Source organism: Aegilops tauschii, chromosome 7, assembly GCF_002575655.3.
Source record: "Aegilops tauschii subsp. strangulata cultivar AL8/78 chromosome 7, Aet v6.0, whole genome shotgun sequence".
In the NCBI taxonomy this organism is placed as follows: Eukaryota; Viridiplantae; Streptophyta; class Magnoliopsida; order Poales; family Poaceae; genus Aegilops; species Aegilops tauschii.
Window position 1 is genome coordinate 492,598,150 of NC_053041.3, and position 15,267 is coordinate 492,613,416.

At 45.2% G+C, this 15,267-nt stretch overlaps 1 protein-coding gene across 1 annotated transcript; it reads left to right on the plus strand.

The window, feature by feature from the left end:
- Window positions 1–613: 613 nt before the first annotated feature.
- LOC109778986 (C2 and GRAM domain-containing protein At1g03370) lies at window positions 614–7,624 on the plus strand. Its single transcript, XM_020337567.4, has 10 exons — window positions 614–1,238; window positions 1,444–2,808; window positions 3,855–4,037; window positions 4,181–4,458; window positions 4,537–4,653; window positions 4,866–5,125; window positions 5,842–6,007; window positions 6,102–6,374; window positions 6,586–6,778; window positions 7,202–7,624. The coding sequence occupies exons 1-10, from the start codon at window positions 809–811 to the stop codon at window positions 7,210–7,212; spliced, it is 3,276 nt and encodes a 1,091-aa protein (XP_020193156.1). The 5' UTR covers window positions 614–808; the 3' UTR covers window positions 7,213–7,624.
- Window positions 7,625–15,267: the final 7,643 nt, after the last annotated feature.

Consider the following 15,267-nt stretch of genomic DNA (forward strand, 5'->3'; position numbering starts at 1 on the left):
CAGGATTTTCGGCAATATCTTTTTTTAGGGGAAAACCAACTTGTGGTTGGATGGTTAGAAGAAAGTTGGTTGGATGGTGGTATTCTCAACCGCATTTATTCTGGATTTATTTCAGGATTTTCGGCAATATCGTTCTTAGGGGTAGGGTGTGTGTGCGCGCGTCATGGGGTCAGTGTATGTGCGTATATATATGAGTGCTTGTGTTTGTACTGATATAAAAAAAATTCAATGCGGACCACATACAGAGTAAAATGAGTGAATCTCCACTAAAATATATTGTATACATTTGTATGTAGTTTGTTTTGAAATCTCTAAAAGTACACATATATATTTAGGAATGGAGGGAGTATATATTAGGCTGCTTGTCCTCTATTTGAGGCAAGCCTTTGCTTTTTCCCCCACGCTAAACTGATCGGCAAAATGTTCTATTTTTACACGGACAAAGAGGAAACCTTTTTTTTTTTTGAAATGGACAAAAAGGAAACCTTGAAGCCACGTGTTCGGCCGAAACGCCGCTCCTTCCCCAGGGTTCTCTCCGATCCAACGGCCAGCACCAATCTCGAAGCGCACGTGAGCGCCCAAAACCAAAATTAGCGAGCACCCGGGCGGACGCGGGGAAACCACCCCCACCCCCACCCTCCCCCCCCGTTTCGGCGCAAGGAAGGAACCAAACAGACATGGCGACCCAAGAACTCTGATCTCTCCCTCCCTCGATTCGTCCGCGAATTGTCAGCGCAAAAGATTTGGAAAGATCGATCGTACATGTCTGTTTGCATTTTGAGTTGATGGTTGCCGCCGCGATCCGCGCATGACGAAGCTCAAGAGCCTAACGTCGTCGGTGGGGAAGGGGGAGTGCGCGGGGAGCGCTCGGCAGATTGCCGGGTCGCCGATGAAGCTGCTGGTGCGCGTCGTCGAGGCGCGGGGCCTGCTGCCGGTGCACCTCAACGGCTCCAGCGACCCCTTCGTCAAGCTGCAGCTCGGCAAGCGCCGCGCCAAGACGGCCATCGTCAAGAAGAGCCTCACCCCCGCCTGGGACGAGGAGTTCAGCTTCCTCGTCGGCGACGTCACCGAGGAGCTCTCCGTCTCCGTGCTCAACGAGGACAAGTACTTCACCAACGACCTCCTCGGCAAGGTCAAGGTGCCGCTCTCCATGGTCATGGAGGCCCCGGACCTCTCCCTCGGCACCGCCTGGTACCAGCTCCAGCCCAAGAGCAAGAAGTCCAAGAAGAAAGAACGCGGTATGCTATTATTATTGCCTTGCCCATCACCGCATTCATCTCCTCCACGTTCCCCCCTCTCCTCTCCTATGGTTTTGTTTTGAATTTGTGTAAGCACTAAGCAATTGTGACATGCACGCACAAGTATATAAGATGTCTTAGATATCATATTCTAAGATATGTTGTAATCTTGGCACCATTTAATTTGAATTTCTTCCATGTGCAGGGGAAATTTGCCTGCGCATATCCTTGTCTACACGCGCGCACGTGTCCGAAGAATTGCACCAGCTACCACAACCCACTTCGGATGGCGCAGCATCCAGTTCAGACAGGTCAATTGGGAACAAAGATGGAGCTTTGTCAACCAGCAATAGCTACATTGACATGTCAGCCCTTGCCAGTTTGGACCGATCATCGCAGGGAAGTATGGAACGATTGGGGGATGGTGCTGTGGACCAACCGCCCGGGACCAGCATTGACCAAGCAGTCACTGAACCTGGAACCGCTGTTTGTAATGATGCGATGGCGAATACGTCGTCGGTGGTAGAGGTCTTCTCTCGCTATTTCTTTGGGAAACCTGCTGATACTAATCTGCCTTCCATCGTTGCCTCTGACGCCGAGTCGGTGGTGGAGCAGTCCGAAGAGCCAAAAGTTTGCTCTGTAGACCGTGAAAGTCCCGAGAATGGCACGCCATCCGAGTCAAACCTTGATGAGCTACTGAAAATCATGGAGTCCAAAGATCAAGGCTGTGAAATGCCAGCAAAATTGTCTAACGGCGTTCTAGTTGACGAATCTTATGTTATCGCACCAGCTGGACTGAATTCCCTCTTGTTTACTCCAAATTCAGATTTCTGGCCAGCAGTAGCAGAGCTTCAAGGAACAAGTGGATTTCAGATTGAACCATGGAAGATCGATAGCAACGATGGTTGTTTGCGAAGAACATTAAGTTACATAAAAGCCGCTAGTAAGCTGGTTAAAGCTTGCAAAGCCACAGAAGAGCAGAAATACTTAAAGGCAGCTGGGAATTCTTTCGCTGTTTTGTCTATTGTTAGCACACCTGATGTTCCTTACGGCAGTTGTTTCAAGATAGAGATATTGTACTGTATAACGCCAGGTCCCCAGCTATCATCTGAAGAGCAAACAGCACATCTTACTGTAAGTTGGCGGATCAACTTTCTTCAGAGCACAATGATGAAAGGAATGATTGAGAGTGGTGCAAAACAAGGCATGTCGGAAGGTTATGCACAATTTTCTGAAGTACTGTCCCAAAGGTTTAAAGTAGCTGAGCTTGATGATGCCAATTCAAACAAAGCAAAGATTTTAGCCTCACTACAAGCACATAAAGAACCAAGCTGGAGGTTGATTGTCCGCTTCCTTGGGAACTTCACATTCATATTCTCTGTTATCATAGGGATATATGTTATAGTTCACCTTCATTTATCAAGGCCCAAAGTGATGAATGGGCTTGAATATTTTGGCATTGACCTTCCAGATTCAATTGGAGAGGTTGTGGTTTGTGCTGTCTTGATCCTTCAGGGACAGACCATCCTGAAAGTAATAAAGCGCTTCTTGAATGCATGGAGACAAAGAGGTAGATATCTCAGTCACTATGTTATTATCTACTCCAAAACTGTCGCACATGAATCTGTATATTCTTGATTAGTTTTATGTTCTCTTTCTGTTGTACTCCTTGCGCCTGGAATTACTTGTCGCTCAAACGGATGTATCTAGCGTAGATACATCCGTTTGAGCGACAAGTAATTCCGGACGGAGGAAGTATCTAGTAAGTAATACGTGCATTGCACGTGAGAGCTTAGATAATCAAAGTACGACCAAAGATCGACATACTGAACTGTAATAGTCAAATGAAATTTTGAGGCACATGCATCAAGTATAAGATGCATATTTAATTCTCTTAGTCCATTCCATAAAAAAATTAATCAAATTATAGCTACAAAATACTTGAAAACTGCATGGTATATACTACACAAAACTCGGGTAAAATATATCGAGCACGTTTTCTCTAGGCAGTCTCTTTTAATTACTTCGTATTGAATTTTCAATAGAAAATAACGTGAATACCTAATGCTGCATCACAAAGATAAATGTGGTTTATGATATACGGCCGTAGCCTTGAACACAACGTTTTTTTCACAAAAGTAAAAATCAATGACAGTTCTGTTAGAAAAGAAGAACTTAGGAGTGTTTAATTATAGAAGAGTCTAGAATAAAGTAGAAGTGTGTTTCGTGATTTGTGCATAATATCCATTGGGCTTAAGTACAACCATAGAATCTTCTAGATAGTATACGTGGCAGAATCCGGTGTAGTAAAGAGGAAATCCGACGGCCACAAGTGCTCGGATTTGCCATCTCTCTCACGTCAGATTGACTTTATCCAGCGGACGATATTCATAGCTATTCATACACTATATAATGGAATAGAAATAGATGGTATAGATATAGATATGCTCTAAGAGTGAAAGTGTTATTCTAAAAGGAGATGAGGTGAATTGTCTTCTACTGCAACCAATGGACATTTCGCTCTACACATATGTTCTGGTATTGTAGTGCTACTTGATTTGCTTTAAATTTCGGTAACAGTTGAGCAATATTCGTCTTCTCTTTTTCCTGTATTAGGTAGTGATCATGGAGTCAAGGCTCATGGAGATGGCTGGTTACTGACTGTTGCACTTATTGAGGGTACTGGTATACTATCTGCTGGTTCATCTCAACCATTTGACCTATATGCTGTTTTTACCTGCAACACGAAGAGGAAAACAAGCTCAATTAAATTCCACACATCTGATCCAAAATGGAACGGTTAGTTTCTTTCCCCTTCATGTTGCTTTGTTCTCAGCTGGGAAGAGCAGCTGATCCTTTGTGCTACAGTATTGCATGAACTGACGGTACTGACCTTCGCATATGCATAGTGTAGCTGACCCATTTGATGCTTGAATTTCTAGAGATATTCGAATTTGATGCAATGGATGATCCACCATCAAGGATGGATGTAGCTATTCATGATTCGAATCAATTAGATGAAGCTCCCATTGGTCACGCCGAAGTGAACTTCCTGAAGAGCAATTTGTCAGATTTAATGGACATATGGGTTCCTCTTGATGGGCAGTGTGATCCAGCAAGCAACCCTAAGCTACATTTGAGAATATTTTTGAACAACTCGAGAGGAACTGAAGTTGTTCTGAATTATCTGGCAAAGATGGGGAATGAAGTCGGTAAGAAGGTAAGGACCTAACTTTTTGTCTGATTTGTTTTTCATCATCTCTTCTATTTCTGAAATTACATATGACATAATGTGTAGATAAATTTGCGGTCAGCACAAACAAATTTAGCATTCCGAAAGCTCTTTAACCTCCCTCCTGAAGAGTTCCTCATTGATGATTTCACCTGTCATCTAAAACGGAAGATGCCACTTCAGGTATTTACTTTTCTGATTGTTTACTTATGTGTCAAAGATGCTACTATTATTTTAATTGTACCAAGTAGACCTATACATGTATGTACCATACTACCAAGGAGAATCACCGCTATAGTTTTGCATTCGTTTGTGACTCACTGGACATTTGCCAATATTTTGTACTTTCTCCATTTTGTTCTGTCAATATTTACAGAGAATTGACTCTTTTACAGGGACGCGTATTTTTCTCTCCAAGAATAATTGGATTCTACTCTAATATATTTGGTCATAAGACCAAGTTTTTCTTTCTGTGGGAAGACGTTGATGATATCCAGGTTATCCCTCCTACACTGTCAATTGGCAGCCCATCCTTGATGGTTATCCTTAGAAAGGATAGAGGGTCAGAAGCAAAACATGGTGCCAAGGCAACAGATCATCATGGAAGACTCAAGTTCCATTTTCAGTCCTTTGTTTCGTTCAATGATGCTCACAGGTACCTTTCTCATTTGTTTGTTTTTGAGGTCCAGTGAGACATCTAGGCCAAGCATATATTTTATGCTTCAGAACTTCAGATCAAAATTTCTAAATAAAATAAGATAACTCTAGATCTTATTTTGTGAAGTTCAAGGATAACATGTTCATGGTATGCTGGCCTGATGTGGCTTTGGTTTGCAGATTACAAGCCCAAAGCCGGCTTGACCTGCAGTGACTAAAGGTCGAAAACTAATGGACACATTCAGCATAATTCCCATTATAAGATAGGACAACTTTAACATTTTAGTCTTTTGGGAGATTTGAACCCAATATTAAGCGTCGAGCGATTAGTCGCGTTGACAAGTGTACCAGTCGTAACCTGGGTGTTAACTGGGCACCTCGACTCTATTGGTTGGCACAGCCGAGCGACTCGTTAACTAGTCGCTGACTAATCTTGACTAGTCTAGTCCCTTGAGCCAAGCAAGTCAAAATTGGCCCACTGTTTCCAAAAGAAAAAAAGGAATCTGCCCAAGGCTGGCCCACTGTATTCAGGTTCTTCTATAGACGCACAACCTCACGGTATACAAGTAAGAAAATGTAGTAACAATAGGTTTCTATTTTCTACTGATTATAGTTCTGCAGATAGTTGATCGGATCTTGCTATCCCATCATGTACTAAGCTATTCTGCTAGTTTGCATATGAATGTATCACACCAAGAAATCTTTATCTGACAGAATAATCATGGGGATTTGGAAAATGCGATCACCGGGTCAAGAACAGAAGGGAGAGGTAATTGAGGAGTCTGAACCAAAAGAACTCCAGGCGGAAGAATGCGGATCCTTATTTACCCATGAGGATGTCAAAATGTCCGAAATATTCTCATCAGTTCTTTCTGTGGACGTGAGTGCCACTTTTATTTTCGCATGAGCTTGTCACAATTCGTTTTCGCACTAAAATTTGTTTTGGGATTCCTTACATATATCTAAATTTTCAGGTTGAGTCCTTGATGGAGATGTTTTCAGGAGGTCAGTTGGAACACAAAGTGATGCAAAAGACTGGCTGTCTGGACTACTCATCAACAGAATGGGAACTTGTAGGCAGAAATATATACAAGCGGCAAATCAGCTACAAGTTTGACAAAGCATTGTCTCGATATGGAGGAGAAGCAAGCACCACTCAGCAGAAGTATACCCTAGTGAACCAAGATGGCTGGGCCATTGAAGAGGTGATGACCCTCCAAGGTGTTCTACTTGGGGACTACTTTAATGTAAGACTCCCCCTTCCCACATTTATTCTTAAATGGTCTGTACTATGCTAACCATTATCAAGAGTTTGTGACCATTCCGAATAGTTGTAACCTTAGCTCTGAGCTAAAAAACATAAGAATTGAAGTGGTATTACTGTATGCTTGTTCTGTCAATCTTTTTGCTGAACTGGTACATAGAATAATGTTGATCACAATGGTTCTTAACTTGCAGCTCCAGCTAAAGTATTATATGGCGAACATACCATCAAAACCAAACACCTGCAACGTGCAGGTTTTGTTGGGGATTGCCTGGTTAAAAAGCACCAAGCAACAAAAGAAGGTCACAAAAAATATCATGTCCAACACCTCAAATAGATTGAAGGAGCTCTTTTCCTTAGTCGAAAAGGATCTGACGTCAAGAAACGGTACCCTTTTCAATGCAGCTATTGATCCTTAGTGTTCGTTATTGTGATTTCTAATGTCATGTTAACATATAGCAGAGTTCACATCAAACCAATGCCAGGAAAGTAAGTTTATACTCCCTCCGTCCGAAAAAGCTTGTCCCAAGCTTGTCTCTCAAATGGATGTATTTAGCACTAACTTCGTGCTAGATACATTCATTTAAGGGACAAGTTTTTTCGGACGGAGGGAGTATGATGCATTTCATTGCTTCCGTGTCAAATGAATTATTACCGCCAAGTGGAAACTAAATGCAATGAATCTGGTATAACTTTTTATGTGGCACTGTCAGAAAGCAAACTGTTTTTATTGCTCTGTATGAATCAGCGCTATTTGTTTTGCCACGGGAAAGAATGACGCTGATTTTTCTGTGTGCGAAAAATTTGTAGGTGGAAGCTAACCTCTGTACAGTATGACAGTAGATTACTCATTCCATCAAAATGTGTTTGAAGAGCCCAAGCAGAGGGGAACCGGCATGATCTGTTGCCATCTGCTTGTGGTGAGACATGCTTTAGCTGCTGCCAACAGTTTGCTGTTCTTACACAGACAGCAGAGCCTGAAAGTGAACTATGTGAATAGATTGTTTCAGAAGCAGTTCGTTAAAAAAAAAACATTTCTGATACGGCCTTACCCATTTACCCTCATAGGAAGTCAAGTAGAGTTGTATATGCACAGCTGACCTGTATATGTATAACACAAGTGATATAGTGAAAGGAAGCTAATTTTGATCCATAGAGGTCTTGTCGGAGTCGTGTGCTGTACTGTAAAACAATCAAGCAAATATGTGGTATATCTAGTATTTTGTTGTTCAATTTGCTATACTCGTATGCCTTGATCTAAGAGCTTCTATATAACGAACATCATCTATATAGGCCTACGTATCGAATGTTTTGTTATCCCCCTCCTGCGTGCACTCTTTTATGCCGCAACTCAAGTTTGTATGCATTATCATTTATCTTTTTTCTAAGACCTTAAATGGACCATCATCCAGTGGCATTAGTTTACACTTGCGCAACTTAGATATTCTATCTTTACGTAAATGCACCCAAATAAATTGAACACAACATGCTTTCTATCCTTATCACCCACAAGTTTGTACTTAGCATTCATCCACTCTATGTTTTTCTTCATCATCTCATGCATCTTTAACATCAGTTCAGCATGTTCCGTAGCATCAACACCCCCCCCCTTTTTTTTAGAATCGCATCAAAATTAACCTTCTCCTTAACAAATTAATGGGTGCACGAAATATAACAAAGTACAACTTAACTCATAAACATCTCCAAAAATGGTTAAAAATTTGGTACCACGATATGAAACATATGTAGTTGACATACCACGCAAACGAACAATTTCACAAAAAGAATAAATCAGCAACATGTGTAGCATCATCACTCTTGTGACAAGGTATAAAACTTGCCATCTTGGAAAATGTGTCCACGACTACGGAAATACTATTACTCCCTTCTTTGTTTGAGGTAATCCTAACGCAAAGTATATGGATATATCCTCCCAATGTGCCCTAGGAACAGGAAGAGACATATAAACATGAGGATTAAGTCACGACTTAGCTTTTTAGGATGTAGTGCATCCAACAATGAACCTCTCAACATCCCATCGCATCCTCGGCCAAAAGAAGTGTTCAACGAGCATCTCCTTCGTCTTCTTCACGCCAAAATGACTTGTCAAACCTCCTCCATGCACCTCCCAATACAACAAAAGACAAATAGGGCTATCTTGGATGCATATATTGTTAGCGCGAAACACAATTACTCCTGTGAAGGATCTTGGGGTACCTGCCTCCTGGGAGCCTATGTGGGCCAGGGGGCTCTCCGCACCATCCATTTGGTGCTGACCTCCCGTGGTTGGCTCCCTAGGGCTCTCCGCGCCGTCTGATCTTCTCGGATAGCATGCACCCGGTCGGCTTGCCTCGGGGGTCCATGATGGGTTGACCACGGGCGCGGCCAGGGCCACCATCATGCGGTGCTTTAGGTCGCGCCAACTCCCCCTACGCATGACATGGAGGTCGGGACCGCATGTCATCGTCTTATTTTCGGCCGCATCCGCGTCTTCCCTCATGTGCCACCCCACGCGCGACGAGGAGGCCGGGTCTGCCTCTCAGCGTCGCTCGCCCCACGTCGGGCTGGTTGGCTAGCACGAGCCGGGCCTGCGCGAACACACGGCTCTATGTGACGCGCGTCAGGTGGTTGGAGAAGGCCATCCGGCTGGGGATGGCGACGTCGGGCCAACAGGCCTTGAGGGTCATTTAGCCAGGGGTCACGATGACAAGAGGCCGGGTGGCCAGCATTGCGTTTGCTGGATGATCCAGCCATGTTCGGCTCTAAAGTTAGGGTTTCTTCCTCCTCTCGGGGCGACAACGCCGCCGTTGAGTTCCCCTGTTTCCCTGCTGCCGATCTCCGCCCTGCTGTTACCCGAGAGAGATAGGGGCGGCCGGGGGTCGCTGCCTGTTTGTCTGGAAGGGGCTGCGGGGTGCGGCGGATCTGGGGTTCCACACAAAACCCGTTTTGAGATCGTCTCTCGGGTTAGAGATACATATGGCATCTGATGGAGTCCCGAGCTCGTCTGGTCTTAGCGAGGTGGAGAAGATGATGGAGGATCTTGGCCTGCGTGAGGAGGACCTCGATGACGTCGTCTTCGACGAGAAGGAGGCGCCGCGGGAGGCGGTACGGTGGATGGCTTTGGCTAGGGTTAACACGAGTAAAACCTATAGTCAGACATGGTTTTTCAGAAACATGCACTCGGCATGGGATGCAGCACAGGAGGTGAAGTTCAAACCTCTGGAAGATAATCTCTATACAGTAAAGTTTTCGTGCCTTGGGGATTGGGAGAGAGTCATGCAGGATGGTCCGTGGAACTTCAGGGGAGATGCGGTGCTCATAATGCCGTATGATGGAGTCACTAAGCCATCAACGATCAAGTTGGAAACTATTGACATATGGATTCAAATCCATGATGTGCCTGACTTGTATGCTCACTTAGTTGGTGCTATGACGAAGAAGGTAGGAGAGGTTCTGTATGCTGAAACGGGCTCCAATGATTTTGCTGGAAACTTTTATCGTGTGTGGGTTCGCATCAATGTAACCAAACCCTTGAAGAATGCAGTATCAATGGTCAGAGATGGGCAGAGGCAAATCTACAGGGTTAAGTACGAGCGGCTTCCTGACTGGTGTGCCGTGTGTGGCATGTTGGGGCACCTTTACAAAGAGCATGGCAATGGAATACACCCCCCCCTCGGCGTTGGTTTTCAAGGACCTGCGTGCTACATGGTTCATGCGCGCTGGGCGTGGACCTGGTGAGGGCAGTGGACGTCGAGGTGGCCGACGGGGAGGCCGTACTGGTGGCCGCGCTGGTGGCCGAGCAAGAGGCGATGAAGGAGCAACCCAAGAGGATTTTCGTCAGGACAATGGGGATGGATCAGCGCCGTTGGTTGATGTGGACATGACTGAGCAAAATAGGAAGAGATCCAACCCATCCAGTTCAAACTCTTTGCAGACTCAACAGATAGTTAAAGGGGGACTAAATGACCAGAACAGCGCGCAGGCCGGATCAAACCACTTGGCGATTGTCCCTCACCTCCCATCGCCACTCAGTCCTCCACCGAAGAGGGACCCAAAGAGGAACAAACATGCTGCAGAAGAAAAAGAAGTTGCTCCGAAAAACAGTTTGGCGGGCTCCCAAGTGGGGCGCCGCCCGGCCCAATGAGTGTCTTCTGTTGGAACTGCCGTGGCGCGGGCAAACCTGCGGCAGTTCGCGAACTTCGCGATTTCGCGTTGAAGTTTGCCCCTACTGTACTCTGTATTGTCGAGACACAAATCAGCGGAGTACGAGTAGAAGCTTTTGCTAGCACTTTAGGGTATGATAACTCATATGCGATAAATAGTCAGGGTAGAAGCGGTGGTATTGGCATGTTTTGGAATAATACAATCGATGTTGAGATTTTGGGCGACTTTGTTTATCACATTGATGCAAAAATACAGGAGGCGGGGCAGGAGCCATGGAGACTATCATGTTTTTATGGGGAGGCTCAAACTAGTCTGAGGCACCAAACCTGGGATCTAATGGAAAACTTGGCAGCTTTAAATGATCTGCCTTGGGTCTGTGTGGGAGATTTTAACGAAGTGCTACGTCAGGAAGAACACCAGGGTGTAGCTAATAGAAGTAATGCACAAATTCAAGCCTTCCGGGATGCTGTGGATGTTTGCATGTTGTTGGATATTGGGTATCAGGGGAGATTTTGGACTTTTGAGAAGAAGGTGGCGGGGGGTTCTTATGCCAGGGTGCGACTGGACAGGGCTCTGGCGTCCACTGGTTGGATGGACTTGTTCCCAACAGCGACCCTGAGACATCTAACGTTAGCTAGCTCGGATCATGGCCCAATCCTTCTTAACTTTGAAGAAGCTCCGCAACAGATGGGAAACGTAAAGGACTTCAAATATGAGGTTATGTGGGAGTCACATGAGGACTGGAGAGGTACTATCGAGTCAAGATGGAACGATGTGTCTCCGGGCTATGGCGTAGGAGATTTCAGAGACAAGCTTCTTTCCATATCTCAGCAAATAACAGTTTGGAGCAGAGACACTTTCGGTAGTGTCCGGAAGGAGATAAAGGAGCTAAAGGCCTCGCTTGAGAGGTTGCGTAGCGACCCAGCCCGAACTGGACCGACGCACATAGAGATCAAGATGAATGAAAAGCTGGTGGAGCTGTACCATCGGGAGGAGATAATGTGGCGACAGAGGTCCAGACTGGAATGGCTTGCAGCGGGCGACAGAAACACTAAGTTTTTCCATATGCGTGCTACTATGAGGAGGAAGAAGAACATGATCAAGGCATTGTATAATTCGCTGGGTGTCCACACCGAAGACCCAGCCGCGCTACGCATCATGGTTCGTGAGTTTTATGAGGCACTGTACACATCCGAGGGTGTTAACGGTGTCGAGGAAGTGTTGCAGCACGTCCCCCAGAAAGTAACCCCGACAATGAACGATATGTTATGTGCCCCTTATACAAATGAGGAAGTTAAGCATGCATTATTCCAGATGTTCCCAACTAAGGCCCCGGGCCCTGACGGGTTCCCAGCTCATTTCTATCAGAGGCACTGGGATCTATGTGGCGAGGAAATTACTAAGTTTGTACTGCGCATAATCAGGGGAGAAGAGAGTGCTGAACATATCAATGACACGATACTGGTTTTGATCCCTAAGGTAACAAACCCCACATTACTATCTCAGTTTAGGCCTATCAGTCTTTGCAATGTTTTGTATAAGATTGCTTCCAAGGTGGTAGCGAACAGATTGAAACAAATACTGCCTGAAGTCATCTCAGAAGAACAATCGGCCTTTGTACCTGGGAGACTTATCACGGACAACATCATATGTGCCTATGAATGTCTGCACTTCATGAAGAGGAATAGATCAAGAACTTCTGGTTTTTGTGCTTTGAAGCTGGATATGATGAAGGCCTACGACAGGCTCGAGTGGGATTATTTACAGATGATCATGTTGAAACTCGGTTTTTCTCCAGCCTGGGTTGATGTAGTGATGTCCATGGTCAGGTATGTATCTTTTTCAGTCTTATTCAATGGAGAGAAGTTGGAACAATTCAAACCTACAAGAGGTATTCGACAGGGAGATCCCATCTCCCCCTATCTATTCTTGCTAGCAGCGGAGGGCCTTTCGTGCCTTTTAAAATCTAATTCTCAGTCATCAGTGCTCAGTGGTGTCAAGGTGGCACCGACACTCCTGCTGTTAACCACCTGTTGTTTGCAGATGACAGCCTGCTGCTTTTTAAGTCTAGTGTGGAGGGTGCAACTAGGGTATCAAACCTGCTGGATATTTATTGTGGAGCCTCGGGACAGAAGGTAAATAATGAAAAATCCTCTATCTTTTTCAGCAAGGGGTGCCCTGTCCCTCAAAGACAGGAGGTAAAGGATGTTCTTAATGTGCAAAATGAGTCCTTGAGTGAAAGGTATCTAGGGATACCAACGGAGGTCGGTCAGTCAAAGAATGGTACATTCAAATACCTTCGTGATAGGGTATGGGAAAGGATCAAGGGTTGGATGGAGAAGCTCTTGTCTGCTGCGGGGAAGGAGGTTCTGATTAAATCAGTAGCACAAGCTATCCCTGTGTTTTCAATGTCTTGCTTTCGATTGCTAAGGGGTCTCTGTGAGAGCATAACTTCACTCATTCGTCAATTCTGGTGGGGCAGCAAACGTGGAAAAAGAAAGCCGTGTTGGGTATCTTGGGATGTTATGACTAATCCTAAAAATTTGGGTGGTCTTGGTTTCCGGGACATGGAACTGTTCAACCTAGCTCTGCTATCTCGTCAAGCATGGCGACTACTTCAAGATCCGGGGTCCTTGAGTGCGCGCTTGCTGAAAGCTATCTACTTCCCGAACACTAGCATTATTGAGGCTGAACTTGGATCATCACCCTCGCAGATTTGGCACTTCATCGTGGATGGGCGAGACATCATGCTGAACGGAATTATTCGGAGGGTAGGCGATGGAACTACAACACATATTTGGGAGCATAACTGGCTGCCCAGGGACGGGCTTATGAGGCCTATTTCTTCAAGGGTTGCAAACCCTCCGCAATATGTTTCAGAACTTATCAACGCCACTACGGCATCATGGCGAGAGGATGTAGTGCGGGATGTGTTCGTACCCCTGGATGCTGAAACAATCCTCAAGATCCCTCTATGCACGAGACAGATTGGTGATTTTTGGCCATGGTCAGAAGATCCTCGAGGCCGGTTCTCTATTTCTTCCGCTTACAGGATGATCTCACGTATCAAGGTGAGCAGAGAAGCATGGCTGGAGGAAGGGCATGATGTTTCCAACAGTGCCATCGAGAAGAAGGGATGGACCTCCATCTGGTCTATGCGAGTCCCTTCAAAACTCAAGGTGTTCACATGGAGGTTGGCTCAACATTCGTTGCCGACGGGGGATGTACTATACCATCGGAACATGTCGAACAACTCATGTATGTGCACTGTGCGGAGTTGAAGATAGCTGGAGACACTCGTTGCTTGATTGCACCATGGCGAGAAGTGTTTGGGCCTTGAGCAAAGAGGAGCTGGTTGAACACATGTGCGCGAATAGAGAGGATAGTGCAAAGGGTTGGCTTTTCACAATGAGTGATTCTTTACCAGCTGAAGATTTCACGGAACTTATTGCTACTATGTGGGCAATTTGGCATGCACGGCGCAAGGTAATCCACGAGGGAATTTTCCAAACACCTTTTGCGACTCACAGCTTCATTACAGTTTATCTATCCGAACTCCAAATGTTGAAGAAGCCGATTCTGAGATCGACGCGTGAGCATGCGAGGCCCACCTCCTGGATACCACCGACGACCGGACATGTGAAGATCAATGTTGATGCAGCTACTCCTAGAGCGGGAGGTTTTGGTGCGGTGAGCGCTGTTGCACGTAATTCTGACGGAATCTATCAGGGAGCTTTTGCAGTAATTTTCAGAAATATTGATGATCCCGAAGTTCTGGAAACTCTAGCGATCAGAGAGGCGTTAGCACTGGCGAATGACCTGTACATTCAGCAAGTTCATGTGGCGTCTGATTGCAAGCAGGCCGTCGAAGCCATTAAAGGAGGAACAGCTTCATCCTATGCGGCAATTGTGCTGGAAATTAAAGCACAATCTACTTCTTTACTTTCTTGTTTATTTAGCCATGAATTTAGAACCTCGAATGTCGAGGCTCACAGACTAGCAAAGCACGCGTTAACGCTTGGGGTTGGCCGCCATGTCTGGTTGGGTCACCCTCGAGATCTTTTGTTCGTCCCTGTAAACTGTGTGACGGCTGAATAAAGCTTTGTTGGTTTGTCTAAAAAAAAAAGCCATGTTCGGCTCTATTAGTTTGGGCTTCAGGAGCAACTTTGGATGGAAAAATAAAATAAACGCAAACAAACAACTATTTTGCATCTGTTGTGACCTCACAGCTCGAAGTTGTTTGCAGTGTTATGACTAAAGGACCTCTCCGAACTTACTTTAGCTGAGAAGCGGGTTGGGATAATGTCTGGCTTTTAGAGTTAACCTTGTTTCTTCCACCTAAATTCGCAAAGAAATTGCCATCCATCAGGATCCTAAGACCAGCCGCATGAAGCCGATAACTGCTTTGATAGATGCCGCATTTGAAACAAACAAACAAGCCTTTCTTGTTTCAAAGCTCTGACCTTGCCATTACTATTGCATCCCTAGCCAAGCCATACCGCTTCATGTCCAGGTGGTACTGAAAAGTTCATGTACAATTATTGAGTAGAGTTGTTTTAGCATCCACTCAAACTTTTTGGAAAGAATCATTTGCACTGCATTCCTTCAGGATTTTTAGCATACGCCCATACCTCTAATACTATGTTTATCGTGTGATGCAATCAAACAAAACAGACTCTTGTTAGATTTAAACAGACAAATCCTTGGTTTTT